This window comes from Cyclopterus lumpus, chromosome 24 (genome assembly GCF_009769545.1).
Source record: "Cyclopterus lumpus isolate fCycLum1 chromosome 24, fCycLum1.pri, whole genome shotgun sequence".
Classification (NCBI taxonomy): domain Eukaryota; kingdom Metazoa; phylum Chordata; class Actinopteri; order Perciformes; family Cyclopteridae; genus Cyclopterus; species Cyclopterus lumpus.
Genome location: NC_046989.1, coordinates 21,171,093 through 21,194,273, shown reverse-complemented (window position 1 = coordinate 21,194,273; position 23,181 = coordinate 21,171,093). Strand labels below are relative to the sequence as shown.

At 43.6% G+C, this 23,181-nt stretch overlaps 1 protein-coding gene across 2 annotated transcripts in view; it reads left to right on the top strand.

The window, feature by feature from the left end:
• Nucleotides 1–23,181, top strand: part of tnfrsf21 (tumor necrosis factor receptor superfamily, member 21) — a 61,688-nt gene that overhangs the window by 29,133 nt on the left and 9,374 nt on the right. For both annotated transcript variants that reach the window (XM_034527954.1, XM_034527953.1), the window contains one exon: nucleotides 14,430–14,695. In XM_034527954.1, the coding sequence (XP_034383845.1) occupies nucleotides 14,430–14,695 (266 nt within the window). The remainder of the gene's footprint in view (nucleotides 1–14,429; nucleotides 14,696–23,181) is intronic.

Below are 23,181 nucleotides of genomic sequence, written 5' to 3'. Positions count from 1 at the left end.
GTGCTGCCCTCAGGTGGTCAGGGAGACTGGTCCATAAGCAAAAGGTCTTAAAGAGTCCAGGGTCTGTGTTGCCCTTAGGTGGTCAGGGAGACTGTTCCATAAGCAAAAGGTCTTAAAGAGTCCAGTGTCGGTGCTGCCCTCAGGTGGTCAGGGAGACTGGTCCATAAGCAAAAGGTCTTAAAGAGTCCAGTGTCTGTGTTGCCCTTAGGTGGTCAGGGAGACTGTTCCATAAGCAAAAGGTCTTAAAGAGTCCAGTGTCTGTGTTGCCCTCAGGTGGTCAGGGAGACTGTTCCATAAGCAAAAGGTCTTAAAGAGTCCAGTGTCTGTGTTGTCCTCAGGTGGTCAGGGAGACTGTTCCATAAACAAAAGGTCTTAAAGAGTCCAGTGTCTGTGTTGCCCTCAGGTGGTCAGGGAGACTGTTCCATAAGCAAAAGGTCTTAAAGAGTCCAGGGTCTGTGTTGCCCTCAGGTGGTCAGGGAGACTGTTCCATAAGCAAAAGGTCTTAAAGAGTCCAGTGTCTGTGTTGCCCTCAGGTGGTCAGGGAGACTGTTCCATAAGTGAGGCGCTGCTGAGCAAAAGGCTGGTCCCCCATGGGGCGGAGCTTGGTGTTGGGGACCCGGAGGAGCGAGCGGTTCGTAGATCTGAGGGTGTGGGTGGAGGTTTGGGGAGTAATGAGTTCTTGTAGGTAGGGAGGTGCATGTCCATTTATGCATTCATGGGTGAGGAGTAGGACTTTGTAGTCAATCCGGAGTGAGACAGGGAGCCAGTGGAGGGAGTGGAGAACGGGTGTTATGAGCTCATATTTCTGAACTCTCATCAGGATCCTGAGTGTATTCCAGTTTCTGGATGTTCTTGCCAGTGATCTCAGTGAAGAGTGAGTTACAGTAGTCCAGTCTAGAGGTGATGAAGGACGAGCTTCTCTGCATCTGATAGGGTTAAAATGGGGCGGAGTTTGGAGATGTTTTTGAGATGATAAAAGGAGGTTTTGCACAGGTGTTTTATATGGTCATTAAAGGTCAGGTGAAGGTCAAACTTAACTCCCGGATTAGTGACTGTGGATGAGAGGGGTTTGACCTGACCGTCAAAGGTGAGATGAGTTATGGAGGATGACTGAACCTGGTGTGGAGTGCCAACAAGGAGGGCTTCAGTTTTGCTACTGTTTAGCTGGAGAAAGTTGTTGCTCGTCCATGTCTTCAGGTGGTGAGACATGACATGGCTGCAGAGGGGCTTGGGGCAGTTTTTATGTAAAGCTGCGTGTCGTCAGCATAACAGTGGAAGGACATCCTATGTCTGCTGATGACACGACCGAGGGGGAGCATGTAAATAATGAAGAGGATGGGGCCGAGGACCGACCCTTGTGGAACACCACAGGAGACAGGGAGCAGTCTGGATTTGCATCTTCCCAGTGAAACACATTCAGTTCTGCCAGAAAGGTACGACTGAAACCACTTGAGTGCAGAGTCTGATAGTCCAACAGTGGTGTAGAGGCGCTCTAGGAGGAGAGTGTGATCCACTGTGTCAAACGCAGCAGTCAGGTCCAGGAGGATGAGGAGTCAGGGTGATCCTGCATTGGCTGTCATCAGCAGGTCATTCGTCACCCTGAGTAATGCTGTTTCAGTGCTGTGGCCTCAACGAAATCCTGAATTTTTCAAACAAGTTGTTATGTTTGAGCTGGTTCTGAAGTTGAGAGGCGACTACCTTCTTTAACACCTTGGACAGGAAGGCAAGGTTGGAGATAGGCCTGTAATTGGCAAGAACCTCCGGGTCCAGGGTGGGCTTCTTGAGAAGGGGACGGATGACAGCAACCTTGAGAATAGGTGGGACATAGCCACACTGAAGGGAAAGGTTAACAACCTTGGTGATGAGAGGACTGAGAGTGGGGATATGTGACTGGAGCAGAGCAGTGGGAATGTGGTCCAGGGTACAGGTACAGAATTTAAATTTTCTGAGGATTTCCTCGACATGGCTCTCCTGAACCTCAGCGAGATGTAGAGTAGACAGCACACTCGTAGATAAGGTGTTGGGGTCAGAGGGAAGCCGAGATGTGGGCTACATAGATAACTGGCAGACTTTCTGGGGAAAGCCTGATCTGATGAGTCGAGACGGCATTCATCCCACTTGGGATGGAGCGCGTCTCATTTCTGTGAACATAGCCAAGTTGATTAACGGACTTAATCCATGACCCAGAGTTCAGATCAGGAAGCAGAAGCAGAGTTGTAGTCTTCCACCCTTCTCTGCACTTCCATTCGAGCAGTTACCCACCCTTAACCTTAACTCTATAGAGACTGTGTCTGTCCCACGGCCACTTAAATTAATAAATCAAAAGTAACCAGAAGAGGAGTCATACTAAATAACCTCATACAGGTTAACATCACTACTGCAACAGTGCAACAAAACAGGATAATTAAATGAGGACTCCTAAATATTAGATCTGTCATCTAAAGCTGTATTAGTAAATGATTTAATATCAGACAATCACATTGATTTATTGTGTCTTACTGAAACCTGGCTAAGCCATGAAGAATATGTCAGCCTAAATGAATCAACTCCTCAAAGTCATATTAATACTCACATTCCTCGAGGCACCGGCCGAGGAGGTGGAGTAGCAGCCATCTTTGACTCAAGCCTATTAATGAATCCTAAACCTAAACTAAACTACAACTCATTTGAAAGCCTTGTTCTTAGTCTTTCACATCCAACCTGGAAAACATTACAGCCAATCCTATTTGTTATACTGTACCGGCCACCAGGTCCATATTCAGAATTTATATCTGAATTTTCAGAGTTTCTATCAAGTTTAGTCCTTAAAACTGATAAGGTTATTATTGTAGGAGATTTTAATATTCATGTGGATGTTGTTAAGTTCAACCGAAATTCTGAGCTTCCCGCGCTTTGAAAGACGTCCTGAGACCAGTAATTTAAAATATAAAGTATTTAATAAAAGAATAAGGATCATAAGCATATATTTCTGTCCCAGCCGGGCGCGCTCACGTCTCGTTGGGTCCACAGGCTATAATAACGATTTATATGAATCAAAATCTGTTAAAATAGTTAACTGTCTACCTTGGGTTAGGGTTACATTGAGCATTTGGAGGTCTTCCCACAGAACCCTCTTCTGTCAGACCATTACCTCATAACTTTTGAATTTATACTCCCAGAGTATACACCGTTAGTCAAAAGTTTCTACACCAGATGTCTAACTGACAGTGCTGTAGCTAAATTTAAAGAAGCGATTCCTTCTGCATTTGATTCAATACCACGTCTCAATGTGACGGAGGACTCCTGTGCTAACTTTAGTCCGTCCCAGATTGATCATATTGTCGATAGTGCTACAGGCTCACTGAGAATAACACATGACTCGATAGCCCCACTGAAGAAAAAGACAGTGAGGCAAAGGAGGTTTGCTCCCTGGTAGAACCCTCAGACCCGCGACCTAAAGCAGACTTCACAAAAGCTTGAAAGTATATGGTGTTCCACCAATCTGGAAGAATCACGCTTAGTTTGGCGAGATAGTCTTAAAACATATAAAAAGGCTCTCCGTAATGCCATAGCAGCCTATTACTCATCAGTAATAGAGAAAAATAAGAACAACCCCAGGGTTCTCTTTAGCACTGTAGCCAGGCTGACAGAGAGTCACAGCTCTGTGGAGCCGTATATTCCTATAGACCTCAGTAGTAATGACTTCATGAACTTCTTCAATGAAAAGATTTTAACTATTAGAGGCAAGATTGATGATCTCTTGCCCTCAACTACTACCGATCTGTCATCAAGAGGAGTGGCCTTGGAAACGGCTGTATGCCCTGGTGTATATTTGGATAGCTTTTCTCCCATTAACCTAGACCAATTGTCCTCAATGGTTTCTACTTCTAAACCTTCTGTCTCTTAGACCCCATCCCAACAAGGCTGCTTAAAGACGTGTTGCGTTTAATTGGCACCTCTCTGTTGGATATTGTTAATGTGTCTTTGCTAACAGGCCATGTACCACATTCCTTCAAAGTAGCTGTAATTAAACTTCTCCTGAAGAAGCCTACTCTTAATCCAGAGGTGTTGGCTAACTACAGACCAATCTCTAACCTTCCCTTTAATTCAATTCAATTCAATTCAGTTTATTTTGTATAGCCCAATATCACAAATTACAAATTTGCCTCAGAGGGCTTTACAATCTGTACACATACGACATCCCTGTCCCAGGACCTCACATCGAATCAGGAAAAACTCCCCAAAAATAACCTTTGACAGGGAAAAAAGGGAAGAAACCTTCAGGAGAGCAACAGAGGAGGATCCCTCTCCCCGGATGTACAGAAGCAATAGATGTCATGTGTACAGAATGAACAGCATTTACAAAGTTACATAAACACATTACATGAATATGACAATGTATGAATGGAACTCCAATCCATGAAACAGAAGGAGGTAGAGATCCTTGAGAAAGTAGTCGCAAATCAGTTGTGTGACTTTCTACATCAGAATAGTTTATTTGAGGAGTTTCAGTCAGGATTTAGAAAACACCACAGCACAGAGACAGCACTGGTGGAAATTACAAATGACCTCCTAATTGCATCAGATAAAGGACTCATCTCCGTACTGGTATTATTAGACCTTAGTGCTGCGTTGGACACCATTGATCATGACATCCTATTACAGAGACTGGATCAGTCGATTGGCATTTCAGGTACCACACTAAGTTGGTTTAAATCCTATTTATCAGATCGATCTCAATTTGTATTTGTAAACGATGAAGCCTCAATGACCACCAACGTTAATCACGGAGTTCCACAAGGTTCTGTGCTTGGACCAATTTTATTTACCTTATATATGCTTCCTTTGGGCAATATTATCAGGAAACACTGCATAAACTTTCATTGCTATGCAGACCATACTCAATTATATCTATCGATCAAACCAGAGGAGACCAACCAGCTCGCTAAAATTCAAGAATGTCTTAAAGACATAAAAACATGGATGACCTGCAACTTCCTGAAGTTAAACTCAGACAAAACTGAAGTTATTTTACTGGCCCTGAACACCTCAGAGATCAATTATCTGGTGATGTGGTTTCTGTAGATGGCATTGCCCTGGCATCCAACACCACTGTAAAGAATCTCTAGTTATCTTTGACCGAGACTTGTCCTTTAACTCCCACGTTAAGCAAATCTCAAGGATTGCATTTTTTCATCTACGTAACATTTCAAAAAATCAGGCACATCTTGTCTCAAAAAGATGTAGAAAAGCTGGTTCACACGTTTGTTACTTCCAGACTAGATTACTGCAACTCCTTATTATCAGGCTGCTCTAATAAGTCTCTTAAATCCCTCCAGTTGATCCAGAATGCTGCAGCTCGTGTACTAACAAAAACTAAGAAAAGAGATCACATGCCTCTCCATTGCACCTTATTAACTCTGCTTCCTCCCCGGAGTCGTTGTGACTTCACGTCTCATAGGGTCCATTGGACCTGGAGGTGTCTGATGCTGGTGAGCCGGCCTCCCGCGTTGGCCCTGCTGATGCGCCCCGCCCCCCCTCCTCTCTACCTCCTTCTGTTTCATGGATTGGAGTTCCATTCATACATTGTCATATTCATGTAATGTGTTTATGTAACTCTGTAACTCTGTTCATCTGGTCACATGACATCTATTCTTCTGTCCATCCGGGGAGAGGGATCCTCCTCTGTTGCTCTCCTGAAGGTTTCTTCCCTTTTTCCCTGTGAAATGTTATTTTTGGGGAGTTTTTCCTGAGGTCAAAGGTCAGGGATGTCGTATGTGTACAGATTGTAAAGCCCTCTGAGGATAATTTGTGATATTGGGCTATACAAAATAAACTGAATTGAATTGGATTGAGATGGGGAGCTCGACAGCTTATGTCGTTGACCTTGGATCTGAAAAAAAGAGTATCTGCAGCGACCCACAAACCCATTGGTTTGTGGACTTACGTTTGGAACCACAAGTACAAATACAAGCTGATGAGGCATTTTTAGACAAACAAAATGTAATGAACTGCAAACACACTGTGAAAAGGTGAAAGTTCTAAGACCAAAACACAGATAACGCTGTGGTAAATCACAAAGTAGCCATCATTGTTTTTTCCTTCCAAAGCTCCTTATGCCTGGCATAAAAATTATGTATTATTAATTTATTTGATATGCTACCGCTACAGTTACAGTTTGGTTCTGCTTAGGCTACTGAAACTGTTATGGTTAGAGAAAGATCTTGGTCATCGTTAAAAGAAACCAATGTTGACTGTTGCTAGGAGATTGAAACAGTGGTTTTCGGAATCAGAATTGATTTCCTCAAATTGGATTGATACAATAATTTCTAAAGAAAATAACGTATTTTTTCATTAATAATGAGTTCGGACCCACAGCTCAAATACACCAACAAAGATAATGCCGCTCGTGCTCATCCCCTCGTGCTTAGTAGTGTTGTCATTGAGAGAAATGTGGAACCCAGACGATATTTCCTGGCAAAGACTCAGGCTGCCACTCTCAGTCAATAATTGTGGAAACATGTCGAGCTGAAACCCATTGACTGCTGTGTGAGGATCAGTGCTGATGCCTTCATGGAATTTAAAGACAGATTTCTAATCTGACCTTTGTACGTTTCAGTGTGTGTGTTTGTTGAGCTCATGTTTTCTCTCCTGATTGGATGAGTAATTCTGCACCCATGTGAATGCATTTACGTGGAGATGTATGTCTGCAAGTGCAACTCAAATAGCCATTTTACACCGCTGTTTACTCTCTGGAGCATAAAACAAAACAGCTTCTTAATCCTTCCAAGGTGCGTGGCTGGCTGCCCTTGAAGGTTGTAATGCGCCTTTATTAGAGCAGTTAAAACTCTCAGGCAATAAAGGAAAAAAAGAAAGGGAAACGTCAAAGCCCAGATCACACACACACACTCACACACACAGTACTTGGCTTTTGCTCTAAGCCGGGTCAGGAAGTAGTGAAAACTGCTACTCCTCCACAGCACGGCCAAATGGGGTTTTCCATGGCCAAGGGCCAGATTTTTATTGCGCAAGTACTGAACAAACTATTTGTTTATCTGGAACAAGGGCACATGAGTCAAATTAAACAAAAGGGAATTTCAAAAATGTTGTATAAAGGTTAGCTTGAGGCTACAGTAAGCTGACCTTGATTGTATACCCTGTTGCCCAACATTATTTTGTCCTCAAACAACTGTGTCATTTTCTCACTTACGCTGTTGATATGTAGCTATTTTGCCGTACCACGACAATGATGTCCACTGTTGATTGGCCAGGTGTGCAGAGGGGACAAAGTAGGCAGGTTTTGATCTGTCCCAAGCTGTTTGTACAACCAAAGTACACAAAGCTGTTTGTGCTCCCACTAATGCCTTCAGGGAGAGGCTGTCCACAGGGTTGCTCCCCCATCCCCATTTATTTATCTCGTACAGGACTGCAAAGACATGCAAAACATGTTTTTTGGAGTGAGAACGAGGAGGCCATAAGACGCAGCCAAGAGGAGGCTATGACCGCAAGAACAGATGAAAACACAACTAGACATTTTATCGGTCCTATTTTTTGGTCAAAGTTACTTTTAGTGGCTTGGTAATGCAATTGCAAGCAGGAACTTCTTCGATAGCCCTTGTTGTTGGTGTATTAAGACACACTGGGCAATATGACGTTTGAGAATTGGATTGTTAAGTTAAATAGTAAGTAAATGTGTACATCACTGGAATTTGGTTCTTTTTTTGCTTCAGATTAGCCTTGCATTCTCTTTAATACAAGATACAGATACAGAAATAACATGAAATGATATCTCTTATTTCAAGTTTTAAAAAGTTGATTTTCACACCACAGTGAATTTAATTAAACCAATGGCAGTTTTGAAGATAGCACATCAATCCAAGACCTTATGGTCTTCTTTGAAAAATGTTAATGTAATTAATAGCGAATGCAGTTTGAACCATAAACATGAAAAAACATAACATTAGAGATAACCTCAGATAGAGGCAGGTTGACCTTGGTGTGGTCACCAGGCATACTATTCAAAACATATACTGCCAAAGTCAGTTCAGACTGTGGAGGAAAACATGAAGGAAAACAACATTCTACCTGCCCACCATCCTTCCTCATTAAACATCCACACCCTTAATAATGCCAAGTTCCACATCCAAGCCCAGCGGGGAGCCACATGTTAGAATATACTGTGCTGTGCAGTACCAGGGTGGGCCGGGGTAGTCTGCTCTCGCTTTGGCCTGGATTTGATTGTGAAGAGCACAGTTTGCCTGGTTGGAGGTATACCGCACTGATCCCACAAAGCCACACACACGTTTCACCAATTTAATGTTGTGTGTTCGGAAAAAAGTGGAAGGAACATGAGAAGACTGTGATGTGATAAACAGAAGGGTATTAAGGAAGATGCTGACGCACACGGCACCCTGCTTTACATCATGATACACACAATAACAAGGCACTGGAGTGAGATCACTGGTTGGATCCATAGGTTTTTCTTTTTTCTTCACATTACAATTGTATTGTTCAAAACAACCTCAGTATAAGATGGCCGTCAGTAATTTGTGGTTCATCTTTATTCCCACAATCACATTTTCCCATGTATATGATGTGTTGGAACCTTATGCTGCAGCACCCATAAGCCACCGCTGCTGCTATAGAAGAAAGTTAGATGTGTTCAGCTCTGTCGGGGGCCTCATTTCCTATCTCATCAATGTGTCCTATCCTGTCTTGAGTAATGAAATGCTAACTACATCTGTAAATTCCATTCTTCAGTGGGCATGCGTCCTGTCATGCCTGTGTCTATGTTTAGAAAGTAGGCCCACATAAGACCGCCTGTATCTGCCACCTCAGTCTGGAGGTCAGGACCACTGACAGAGCCCCATGCCTCCTTGTTGGCATGGGGTCCGGGGAAATGTAAATCATTATACTTTCTGAGTAGCCTTTTAATCATTATATTTCAGTGTTTATATATATATATATATATATATATATATATATATATATATATATATATATATACATATATATATATAGGCCCCAGGTGTGCAAAGTTGCCAAACTGATCTAAAATCTTAAACTTCATTGTTTCAAACCGCTCCCTTTGCCTATAACCTTTCTGACTGAAAGGTTACATTCTTTTTCTTCAAATTGGAAGCAAATATTGAATGAATTGGCGATGCGTTGAGAAGTCAAAGTGGCAAGTCGACTATTTCTTTCTTTTGGGCTGTGTCGAATAGTTTGAAACTTCATTTCCTGTGGCATTCCCAGAGTGAGCCACGATACTAAAGGAGTTCTTAGGGTCTGGGAGTGAGGGCAACATGGAACAAGTGATTGACAGACAGACAACTCGATCGCTCTCGATCTACCAGTCTATCTACGGGACATTCCAAACCTCACCTTCTTTGGCAGGGTGGCGCCACAGAGACCCTCAGGGATAGAGCTCGGACATCAAATAAAGCGATTTGACAAGCGACCCCCTGAGATTTTCTTTATTTTTTTGGTCTGATCCATTCATTGCTGTCAGGATGAAACGAAAATGTCAACAAATTTGTCCAAAATGTTTTTGAAGCAGATTACCATCCCTGGCTTTTGAGATAATGAATAACTGTTGTTCTGTGCCACTTATCCACCAAAGACACACAGTGTCCACTGAGAACCTTTTTGAGTGCTTACCTCCCCTCTTTATTCTGCTGACTGAGCGTCTAACTTTTAATAGTTACTTTGCCACAAAAGTAAAGAAAACTACTGTTACCCAAACAAACAACAAAAGAGCAGTAACTTTCAACTTGTGAGGATAGGACACAACACTTTGGTGTTACTTCCCAACACAACAAATGTTAACACAAATTCTGTGCCTCATTATGTGCCGTGTGCTAAAATGACACACATTCAGGACAGCTCACAGTTTGTGCCCTCCAGGCAGCGGCATCATGCTTCATATGACTTTCATATAACACGTCAGTCTGGATAAATACCAGTAACAGTACTCTTTATGCTGAGGAGTGCACACAATAATGAACATGGATAAGTCTCCATGCAAACACTCATGGAGACTTATCCATGTTCACACATCCGCGGGCCGATGCACGGAATCATCACAAGACTTATATAGGCCATTTAAATGTGCTCAGTTAGCCGTGGCAGCGAGGCCTGCAGAGCGAGGGGGATTTCTCCTGTGTCGCCGTGTGCTATGGAGTGGATGAAGGTCGACAGGCTCCCAGCCAAGAAGGCCGGCACGCGAGGTCCTCTGGGTCCCTCCAGGATTCATGCAAATTCATTCATCTTGAGCTGGAGGAGGGGAGTGTGTGTGTGTGTGTGTGTGTGTGTGTATGTGTGTGTGTGTGTGTGAGTGTGTGTGTGTGTGTGTGTGTGTGTGTATGTGTGTGTGTGTGTGTGTGTTTTTAAGCAATTTTGAGTGAGGACACTTTGCAAAATGAGGTCAAATGAAGTCGGATTTTAACTCCTAAAATGGGTCAGTTAAAGATCGGGGCTCTGGTTTTGGGTAGATTACTTTTAGGGTTAGGGTTCATTGTAAGGTTAGTTTAGGTTTCTGACTTGGATGGAGGGTTGAACAAAGGTTGAGGTTAACCATGTAGTGATGAGGGTTCAAGTACAGATCAAGGGTCGAGAAGAGGAGAATGAGTGTAACGGGTAGAGCTGTAGTGTGTGTCACTTTTTGTCGCAAAAAAAAAAAAAAATGACGAACTGGAGGCTTCAAAACATCAGTCCATAAACCAATGGGGGACGTCACGGTGACTCCACCCACTTCTCATAGGCCGACTTCTCTGTCGGCCTATGCTTGCTTCTCTGGGTTCATATACCCATGTACAGGTGTGTGTATGTGTCTGTCAAGTCATGAATTACCACCACTGGCTTACATCCATTTAATCTCTCTGGATCATCCTGGATTTATGCACTTTGCATGTTTTGCCCCAGCAGAGATTAATCAGGGATCGACCCGATGCTTATCACAAGGAGTGGCATTAATTCATGAGCCAATGCTCTGGAAGTGTAACGGACACATAGTAGGCAGCAGGAGGCTTCAGTGAATTTACAGAACCATTTGACCACTTTTCTGAGCTCTCCTACTGCAAATAAAGGCATTAACCAATCATGTTGTGCGGAATATTCAAAAACTAGTGCAACAGTATTTTACGAGGATTATAAAACAATAACACAGAGGCTCTGTGACCCCGAACCCAGACGGCACACCATGGCTTATGCATACACGCGTATCAGCATAGCTTTTTTCTGCGTCACACAAAACTAACTTGGCGCAATATTCTTGCTTGACAAACACATGAGTCAGCATTTATATTTCCAGCCAAGTTATTGTCGAGTCACGTAACAGTCAGCGAGGAAGTGGAGCAGAGTGTCTGAGGTGGGAGAGCTGCTGCAGACAAATCAGGAGAAACGCCAAGTGGTGAAGTATTTCCATGGCAACTTGCACTAGTTTACATTACATTAATTTCCAATCAGATACCTAAAAAAAAAAAAAATTCCCAAAAAACAAAGCTGTTCCTAACTTCCTCAAAGACCACTTTCTGTCCACCTTTTTATTAAAGCGGAACACATTGGAACAAAATCGTCAACATATGTTTCTTTACGATAAATACTTTCGTGGAGATGTGCGGTTGCGAGTAACTTAACATAAAACACTTGCACAGAAATGCTTGAATATAAATCAGGGTAAGGGACTACGCTGCAAAAAGGTAGACGTTGACTCAACACAGAGACAACTCAGCCGAGTGCAAAGGCCTCCTGATAGCTCCATCACCAGGACCCATGGTCAAAACAATATCACATGGGCTATCATGTAGGAATGGGAAAGAAATCCCATGTTTAACGCGCTTCCTTATCCATAAATAGTGTTTACATGCCTGTAGGTGGTAATCAATACAACCCATAACATTTTGATGGGACTGCAACTTTAACGTTAACCAGCTGACTTAGTACCTTATAAGTGTGTTGAGGTTAGCGAACATAAGCTTGCTATGCTAGATTCTTTCAAGGGCCAAATGCAGTCTCCCCTGGTGCCCATGTTCTATTATTTCTGGTATGAGCACCAGATAAATTACAGCGAGTGTCGACAAGTCCAGTATTTGTTTGCGACTACGCCTGCACTGAACTTCCTGGACTGGTTACACAACAAAAACACTTGTGAGCTCTGTTTATAGAAACTGGTTTTCCTTGGAAGACTGTGGTGCGAGCTTGAAATAACCCAAAAATGCAATCTAACAACAAACAGAAGCACGCTAATGATACAATTCTAATACGTTTGAGTTTGGATTGATTCTCCGGTGTGATGGACCCAACCTGACCTATTTGGTATAATCACAAATGCTTTTGGGATTCAGAGCTTCGGTGGCTCAACGGCTGTCTGTTCAAGATGAATGACTCTGTGTATGAATGACTCTGTGTATGTGCTACTTCCAACCACAGAGCAGGTGTGTGTCTACATACTAAAGACTGCCTCAGCTGATCCAGGGGGCTCAAAGACTGACCTACAGTCGCCCTATAGAGTTGGACACCCTGTGGAGGACTAAGAGGCATTTTCCTTCATTGTATCTCATTGAAGAAGACCGCCGTTATGTCACATTTCCACTGCATCTGCGTTTGACTATGCTAGTTTTTGTTACCAGGTACTTCTGTCGATTTTGTCTTCCACTACAGATAGTAACCCCCCATCCACACACACACATATTTAGGTGGTGGGACACTCAGATCTCTGCCAGGTGTGTCTGCAACCATTACTGCTGTATTGTGTGATTGAATGATTTCAAGCCACATTCAATAGTTTTCGAAACATTTGACTCAAAACAACAAAAGATCTTTCTCATGCTGGCGTGAGAGGAGAAGTCACCATCAAAGTCAGAGGGACTCATCCTATGGGCGCCATGAATAAACGTACAAACTTTCATGGTTTTAAAGGATAAATATCTTGACTTTTAGAATTGGTCAATCTCCACTATTTCCCAGATGTAACTCCAAGGACTCCAATGGTAAATGGACTTCCAACCACACCAACGTGTTTCATAATCTGTGGCCCCTGTTTGTAATGCAGGTTTTCCATTATTACGTTTCACAGCTGCCTCCCAAGAGTCGAAGTGTACAGACTGCAGGACTATTCATGTCCTGTAGAAGAACTTCTAATTACACATGTAAGGTTGCTTGAGGGCCAGACACATTTTGAGATGGAGATCATAATTATGTTCACAATAAAAACAGAGCAACTTACACATATCATTAGATGCCATACTAGTTGCACATGCTGAGACAGTGTAATTCCAGACACACACCATATAGAAGTTTAGCGTAATTGACAGAAAGAGAACAATGGTGTATTGTGTGGCGCATAGCATGAGGGCTCCATTAGTTAGACATTGGGCAATTGTTTGCTGCTGCTGCATCTTTTTGGTTAGCACAGCTTACAGCTACATTCTTCAATGAAGAGGAAATCCAGCCATCATCTGAGTCTCGTTTAAAAAAAATACTAAATAGTGGGTCAACAAACGTTCGCAAGCCCTTCTTTCAACTTTAAAAGGCATATTTATTTTTCACTTTTGGGTGGGAGGGGGAAGTTGTGAGGTTCTTTTATTTCCCAGTGGTGTTCCTTAAGTATTCACGTCCTAACATTTTGGTTGAAGTACGTCTGTTTTAGAGTCAAAATGTCATTTTCCCAAGTCCTTCTGAAAACCATTCCCCACATGACATGACGTACTTTCCGCATAGAGACACTGCTACATATATAGTATGTATCCATCCTTTTAGGCAATGCACCGGCAAGGAAACTAAGCAATGTACTGCTGTGGTTGCCACATTAGTTTGGATCCAAAAGTCACACCAACCACAAATAAACTAACCATCGAGAGGCAGCGGTAAACCAGCAACTCAACACGATTCTAAATGTTGCTTATACGTAAACTAATATTGAATTTGGTTCAGGTGGGCCTTTTTTCAGGTGGCTAAAATATAGTGTTCTGCTGGTCCTGTACACAACCGCTTCACACTTTGTCACATGGCACCCTTTAGCATCTGCTAAAGTCACAATATAAACCCCCATGATTCATTCAGATAATATACAAAATAAAAGTATCCACACGTAGTGTGCAGAAGGATCAAACAAACACAGACTTTCATTCAGCAGACCCGTGTTGGAGACCAAAATGTAGTTATTTTGAAGTTTTGTTAGTGATGTTTGTGACGCGTTTTCTGTATTAATGCAACATTGTTGTACCAATAGCAGTAATACCTCACAGAACACAGAGTATACATACAGCCCAGTCACGAAAGGTTTTTATCAGTCATTTCTAAACTTAGCACAGCTACCGTAGTCTCAACTAGTGCTAGCGTTCACAATATTCATAAACCTACCGAGTAGCTTTCTTGATAACCTGCATCACTGCTTTGTTGCTAAAGGCTGAGTGGGCGTTTCCATAACTAACTTGTCTTTCTCTGCTCAGGTGTCGATATCCTGAAGCTGGTGGCGGCCCAGGTGGGCACCCAGTGGATAGACATCTATCAGTCGCTGGCCAACGCCACGGAGCGGGAGGTGGCTGCCTTCTCAAACGGCTACTCGTCAGATCACGAGCGGGCGTACGCCGCGCTGCAGCACTGGACCATCCGGGACGGCGACGCCAACCTGGCCAAGCTGATCAATGCCCTGCACAGACAGCGCCGCATCGACGTGGTGGAGAAGATCCGCTGCGTCATGGAGGACAACCCACAGGTGGGCCCGATGGATGTGTGGGCGAGACCGTTATGAACCAGGTTTTATTCAGAAGGGTAGCAGGGAAACATCTCGGGCCTTTTCCTGTGTACAGATCTTTTGCATCTTCAACTCCGTCAACATTGCTGGCACAAGCTGTAGGACACGCTGTTCTTTGCAGCTCCAACTGAAATCTAATCTGTGAGGAAAGCTGCGTGTCCCGCTGGACCCAGTCCCTGTGGCTTAGCTGCATTCCTCACTTTAAAGCAACGGTTCACTTTCGGAGAATGATTTGATGTTAAAGTGTGTTGTAGTGTTGCAGCCGCTCTCTGCAAAGTCTACAGAGTTATGGAAAATGGGATGATTGAGATAGTGAGGAAGGGAGTGGTGTGACTTTATGTCTGTTTGTGGACAGAATGGACAGTACAATGGGACATTTGAGCCATTTGTTCTGTTATTAGTCTTTTTATTGAGATATACTACATTTAGATTTGTATTCATTATATTATCTGGCGGTCCGTCCATCTGGTCCATTCTCGTGAACGTGTGTATGGTAGTGTTAGCCAAGCACACTATCCAAAAACACTCTGAGCACTGAGACGTGGGTCGGCGACACAGCTACCGTTAAGAGTCGTGAGGGAGGAGTCAGCAAGCAACCGATGGCAGGTTACAAATAAAATAAATAAAAAAAGGTTCCTAGAGCATGCAGCCATAACTGGCCACCCACAATATAATGCAGAGATTAGCCGTGGACAGACACGTAGTTAGACACGTAGTTAGACGTGGGTGCACAAAACAGGACGACAAGCAGTGGTTTCTAACTCAAAAATTAAGTATTTAAAAAAAGGATCAACAGAAAAAGCCGTACACAAAACAAACGTAAGTATTCTTGGTCTTCCACGTAACATAAAGCACATTCTTTCATCTCCTCTGATCCTCTCTTTTGTTCAGCCCCGCTCTCTTTCAGCTGGGCGGCAGCCTTGGCTCCGCCTGCCCTGGTGACTGGGACTTATAGTTTATTACCCAGCTGCCATGATGGGTTGTAGTCCCTGCTGCAACCACTGGGAGGGGACATATCTCCCATTGATGACCCTTCCTCTCATGACATCACAATACATACATACACACATATATACATACATACATACATATATACATACATACACACACACGTACATACATACATACACACACACACACACACACACACACTCTATTCCACGCCTAAATAATCTCCGCCAGCTATTGTCAGCTGGCTAAATGGGCCAGAGGACAACACAGCAACAGGTTCTGCTGCTCTGCAAGCCATGCGCGTGCGTGTGTGTGTGTGTGTGTGTCTGTACTTCTTTAATTGTAATTACAGTTAATGTCTTCTGCCACACAAACACACACACACACACACACACACACACACAAACAGAAACAGAAATCCATAAAAAAGGAGATCAATGTAATCCTTCGTCACCATTTACTTACTTCTTCCTTCTCTCTATTAACTTTCCAGTGAGTTATATCTTGGTGCCCTTGACTGCATTGCCCAAGGTCAGCACTACACAGTCACAGCCTTGTTTGAAAAAAACTCACTTCAGTGTCTCAGTCATCTGTTGTAATTTGTCCTTTCATCGCAGCTTAATAATGAGCAGATCATCTCCGGCAATAGGTTTTGTCTTTAGGTACGATGGCAAATAATGAAAATGTTTTGTGGGGGTGAGGCAAGGTGATTCTGAGTTATATATTCATACTTAAGTAACCTGATTTAGGATGGACAGAAACACAGTATGTGGACACCCCATGCTCCCCATAAAGCGGTTTAGGGCTGTTTTGAATGGTTTGTGTTTAGTCACAATGCCCACATGCACAAAGCCAACTCCAATAAAAAAATGGTTTTCCCAGTTTGGTATGGAAGACCTTGACCTCAACCCCCATCCAAAACCTATGAATTGGAACACTGACTGATCCGGCCTCATCACCCAACCTCGGCTTCCAAGATCTGATGGAAAAGCCTTCTATAGCATCAGATTACTATTGCAGTGCGAATGGATGTAATGTTTAGGTGTCCACCTACCATGTAGTGCATGCTTTATTTAGTTTAGAGATTTGATGGTTATTCACCTAATTTAACAGGAGGCAAACTGAAATGACCTAATCAATGACTGATGGCAGTACCGACTGTGCCGGAGGTTATTGGTATGACTATATGAGGGTACTGATTCCCCAGATCAACCAATCAGGAAGTAGCCTGTGAACCAGTTTCTAAACACAGACATATTTACTTGGGAAAACAAATCCCACAGGTGACTTCACAATGAAAGAGCGCCTCTTCCATTATAATAAAAGGCCTTTGGAATCTTAAACAAACACCTCTTTCATTATAAGGAAATATATACAATGATAGTTTCAGGGGAAATAAACCATTAAACAAAATAACTTACTTTCAAAGGATTTATTTATTGTCAAACTGTAAAAATACCTAAATAAAATACTAAGTATCAAAAATAAACAAAATGAAAGTAGGGCATTAATGCGCAAGCATAAACTCTTGCATTAATAGCACTACCATCCTAGTACAGGTAACTCAGATGAAAGGTGTTCTTTAATATCCCCTCCAGCTGGGTTGCAGAATGCTCAAAATCACCCCAGAAAAGTTAAGACAGCTAAAAAGTCTCTCAAGAGCCTGAAGACTGGAGGTTCATTGGGAACGTTTTAATTACAGCAAGTACTGAGGGACTGGTACAACTGTTCTGATCGATCTGGATCCGGTACCAATTAAGTCCTTGGTACCATCATTTCACACAGTAGGAAAACAAAATAATGTCTCTGTATTTATGGTTTTCCCATTGGAACTACTGACTGTCAGATGGCTGGTGGAAGTTTCTATTTGTATCTCTGCTGCTGCAGCGATAGGTTTGATTCCCTTTCTATTCACTCTCATGTCTGTGGCCCCTCACTGGGAACTATGAGGCACTAAGAGTTCACAAACCAGACGGATCAAAGATAAAACCTTGAGTATGTGCAGCCACCGCATTTGTACTGACCTGTATTCGAAAATGTTGACCGATATCACTTCTTTCTTGTGTAGCATACGTCTCATTTGACTCTTGGAAAGCAACTTTTCTGGCATGATCGGTATGTACAAGTGATTATAGAGCAGCAATGCTGTTTCCTTTGATATGTCTTGTGAGTGTGGCTAATGAATGCATCGTGTTGGAGACTGCAGCAGACCGAGCTGACAATGAATCAGCGGAGGGGAAACATGGCCATTCTTTTCTTGGCTGTTCTGTCTTTTCGGTTCATTAACAACAACAAAAACTCAAGATTATCCGTGTAAGTCTTTTTAAAAAATCCGAAAAAAAGACTCAATAGGATGAAGAAAGAATAAACCACAAGACCAGCTGTATAAAATATCATATTTGCTGTTGATGCCAATAGGTCAATGTTGCCTTTAATTTCAATTCAATTCAGTTTATTTCGTATAGCCCAAATTCACAAATTACAAATTTGCCTCAGAGGGCTTTACAATCTGTACACATACGACATCCCTGACCCAATCCTTTATCCTTTATGATCCTTCTCACTGCCAAAAACATTTCTTATCAGCCAAGATGGCGACAACCAAACACCAAAATGACAAGGGCCAAAAACCAAAGTTGGCAAACTCCAGTCAGCTCGGAAGTGAGTTTTATTTTCAAGGAGTGAACATTATTCACAGAACACACAGACAGACAGGAAGTCATAAACCTCCTTCGCTTTCTACTTCTTTCTCTGAGAGGGCAATTCACAATAAACTATAACACAGAGGAGTTATCCCTTCCTGCCACAATGATGCACAATCAAGTGCAATTTCTTCCATAATTGGGTGTTTATGACTCAGGTCCTATTAGACGCCTTTCAGTCCCTTCCATAAAGAGCCCCATAAGAGGATAAAATGAAATCACATCCACTACTTTCTGGAGAAAAGGACAAACACAAATCCCCAGAAACTACATTGATTATTTTTTAAGTAATTCAGAGAGATTATCTGCACGTGTTTGTGAGTATGTTTGACATTTTAGTACGCTTTAATGCAGTGGGCTTACCCGTCAGAAGATGTATTTAAAATGTCATCAAAGAATTAGTGGTCCAGTCCGAATGTACCGTGACATCATAGATTCTCTAACAGTGGGGTGATGCTGTGTTGGGACACTACATTTGACTTCATAGTTTAGAGTGTGAGTGAGATTCTTTTTTTGGGGGGGGGTCTCATTAAACATCTTCAGTGTGTGTGTGTGTGTGTGTGTGTGTGTGCCCTTCACTCTGCACCACTGCCAACTTTAACAGTGAGGCTGGCTGGCCCAGTTTGTACGTTTGTGTGCACAGTGTTGGGCTGTGGGCCTAGTGTGTGTGTGTGTAAGTGTGTGTGGGTGTGTGTGTATATGCGTGCGTTTAAGTCCCTGTCCCCAGCATGGCATTGTGTTGTGCTGACAGGAGCAGTCAGCACCCTCTCTCTCTCACACACACACACACACACACACACACACACACACAAACACACCACACCATACACGGCAGCCTGGGAGCTTTCTGGAACAGCAGTGCTTCCTCGCAGTGACCCCTCCAGCTCCGTCGTCGGTAGCTCAGCACGGAGCCGCTCAAGGCTGCCAGCGGGAGGAAACCAGATTCCATGCGGTGCGAGAGGCCCTCAGACAGAGTGGCAGACGCACGCAAAGGGCTCTACCTGGGTGGGCAGGAACAGGGGTCGGGTCAGAGCCTTTTTTAATGTTTTAGGCTATTACCGTGAATCTGCCAGAGCTGGGTTTAGTGTTTAGGAAAACCTTCATGCTTTGGGATTAAAGTAGGCATGTCAATTAGGATAAGCAAAAAAAAATGTAACATAAGTATGTTACATTTCGTTCTTCTGGTTGAAAGTCGTGCATTTGTTTTATCAACAATGTATGTACGTGTGTATGTATGTATGTAAGTCTGTGTGTACGTATGTATGTATGTACGTGTGTATGCATGTATGTAAGTGTGTATGTATGAATATATGTATGTATGCATGTACATATGTGTGGGTAAGTATTTATGTATGTACGTATGTAAGTATGTATGTATGTACGTGTGTATGTATGTATGTATGTACGTGTGTATGTATGTATGTATGTATGTATGTACGTGTGTATGTATGTGTGTACGTGTGTATGTATGTATGTACGTGTGTATGTATGTATGTACGTATGTATGTATGTATGTATGTATGTATGTACGTACGTGTGTATGTATGTATGTACGTGTGTATGTATGTATGTACGTGTGTATGTATGTATGTATGTACGCGTGTATGTACGTGTGTATGTATGTATGTATGTACGTGTGTATGTATGTATGTACGTGTGTATGTATGTATGTACGTATGTATGTATGTATGTATGTACGTACGTGTGTATGTATGTATGTACGTGTGTATGTATGTATGTACGTGTGTATGTATGTATGTATGTACGCGTGTATGTACGTGTGTATGTATGTATGTATGTACGTGTGTATGTATGTATGTACGTATGTATGTATGTATGTATGTATGTACGTACGTGTGTATGTATGTATGTACGTGTGTATGTATGTATGTATGTATGTACGTATGTATGTTTGAACACTTTGAACTGCGATTTGTTGCTTTTTTACACAAGTGTCTGAAAAGTCAACCAAACCAGCTAGGATTTCAGTATTTGCTCTGTAATCCAAATCTACTAGGGACTGAACTTTATTCTACTTTTTACCTTGAGGTAAACTGATCTTTGTCCTTAATCAGTTTGGCAAGAATTTCACATTCTAGCAAACTGAGACTTCACTGTTAGCAAGGATCACCTGCTTACCAGTATCGATCACTGAGTGGGCAATTCCTTCAACGACCTGTGGGCGGGCTCGACACAGCAGTAACCAATTACCGCCAACTCGGGTGTATAACCAGGTTGGGGCTTGTAGCGTCAGGGAAGACTCCTCGTATGAAGACTCGGAGTATAAAGACCCAGGAGTCTTTCGTTGGAGTCTTCGGTGGTGGCTGAGTATAAACATTTCCCTGTGATAATGTGTTTTCTCTTCATACCTGTGTGCACATCTACTCGTAGATATTATAGACCGCGGACTCGGTCACACATGCACCAAAATCCTTCCTCTCTTATTTATCCCACCCGCTCTACACAGACCCAGCGCCTCGTCACAGGGGGCCTCTGGAACTGCCAGTCAGCTAACCGCAAGGCGGACTTCATCTCTGGCTTTGCTATCAAGCAATCGCTGGACTTCCTTGCTCTCACTGAGACTTGGATCACACCAGACAACATCAACCCCCGCTGCTCTCTCCTCGGCCTTCTCCTTCAGCCACACACCCAGACCATCTGGTCGGGGTGGTGGCACAGGTCTACTCATCTCACCCAAATGGAGTTTTGCTCTCTACCCGCTTCCATTTACCCCACTGTCTTTTGAGTTTCATGCAGTGACGGTTACTCATCCGGTTCATCTAACCATTGTCGTTCTCTACCGTCCTCCTGGTTCCTTTGGAGACTTCTTGGAAGAACTAGATGTCCTCCTTTCAAACTTCCCAGAAAATGGACCCCCGCTCATCCTTCTGGGTGACTTTAACATCCAGACTGAGAAGTCATGTGACCTGCTACTCTTACTGTCTTCCTTTGCTCTCTCTCTCAGTCCTTCCCCTCCTACTCACAAAGCTGGCAACCACCTTGACTATATTTTCACCAGAAACTGCTCTACAGCTAACCTCACTGTAACTCCACTTCATGTTTCTGACCATTTCTTCATCTCTTACTCTCTCCCACTCTTTGGAACTGACAACCCTCCCACAACGGATTCTGCACCTGTCCGTCGCAACATCTGCACCCTCTCACCCTCTCACCCTCCTCTCTGGCCTCCTCTGTTCTGTCAGCCCTCCCCTCAACCGATTCCTTCGCACTTATGCAGCCTAACTTCGCCACTGACAGTCTTCTCTCTACGCTGTCGTCCTCTCTTGATTCTCTCTGTCCTCTTACGACTCGAAAGGTCCGCAAGTCCTCTCCGGCTCCGTGGCTATCCGAACCGGTGCGCGCCGAGAGAGCCACTATGCGAGCAGCGGAAAGGAAATGGCGAAAATCCAAACACGCCAGCGACCTGCTTGCCTATCAATCTCTTCTCTCCTCCTTCTCTGCGTCCATCACTGCAGCCAAAAGTTTGTTCTATCAATCCAGAATCAAATCCTCTTTATCTAACCCTAAAAAGCTCTTCTCAATTTTTTCCAACCTCCTTGACCCCCCTGTTCCCCCCCTCCCTCCACCCTTCTACCAAGCCACTTTGTTTACTACTTTACAAAAAAGATAGACGTCATACGCTCTTCATTTACTAATCCATCTTCCTCAACTACACCTCCAGTAACTTCACCTTCTTCCCCCTTGTTTTCCTCTTTTATCCCCCTGTCTCCTAAACAAGTTCTTACCTTGGTAACCTCTGCCCGCCCAACCACCTGCCCCCTTGACCCCATCCCGTCTCACATTCTCCAGTCCATTGCTCCGGACCTTCTTCCCTTTCTCACCCATCTCATTAACACCTCCCTCTCAACCGGCTGTTTCCCCAACTCTCTGAAGGAGGCAAGAGTCAACCCTCTCCCGAAGAAACCCACTCTCAACCCATCTGAAGTCAACAACTACAGACCTGTCTCTCTCCTTCCCTTCCTCTCCAAAACTCTAGAGCAAGCTATCTTTAACCAAGTCTCCTCCTTTCTTCACTGTAACAACCTTCTAGACCCTCACCAGTCTGGATTCAAGACAGGCCACTCAACAGAGACTGCCCTCCTTGCTGTCTCTGAGCAGCTTCACACTGCTAGAGCAGCCTCTCTCTCCTCTGTCCTCATCCTTCTAGACCTTTCCGCTGCCTTTGACACAGTGAACCACCAGATCCTCTTGTCCTCCCTCCAGGACCTGGGTATCTCTGGCACTTACCGGGTAACCTGGAGAGGATCTGTGTCTGAGCCGTGTCCTCTGGCTACTGGGGTCCCTCAGGGTTCAGTCCTTGGTCCTCTTCTCTTCTCTCTGTACACCAACTCTCTTGGCTCTGTCATTCGCTCGCATGGCTTCACCTACCACAGCTATGCTGACGACACCCAACTGATCCTCTCGTTTCCCCAATCTGAAACACGGGTAGCAGCACGAATCTCTGCCTGTCTGACCGACATCTCTCAGTGGATGTCCGCACACCACCTGAAAATTAACCCGGACAAGACTGAACTTCTCCTCCTTCCAGGAAAAGGCTCTCCCACCCACGACCTGACTATTAACTTCAACAACTCAGTGCTGGTTCCGACTCCGACTGCCAGGAACCTCGGAGTGACGCTCGACAGTCAACTCTCCCTGACTGCCAACATTGCCGCAATAACACGCTCCTGTAGGTACATGCTGTACAACATCAGGAGAATACGACCTCTTCTCACTCAGAAGGCGGCACAGGTTCTGGTCCAGGCTCTGGTCATCCCTCTTGGCAGGTCTACC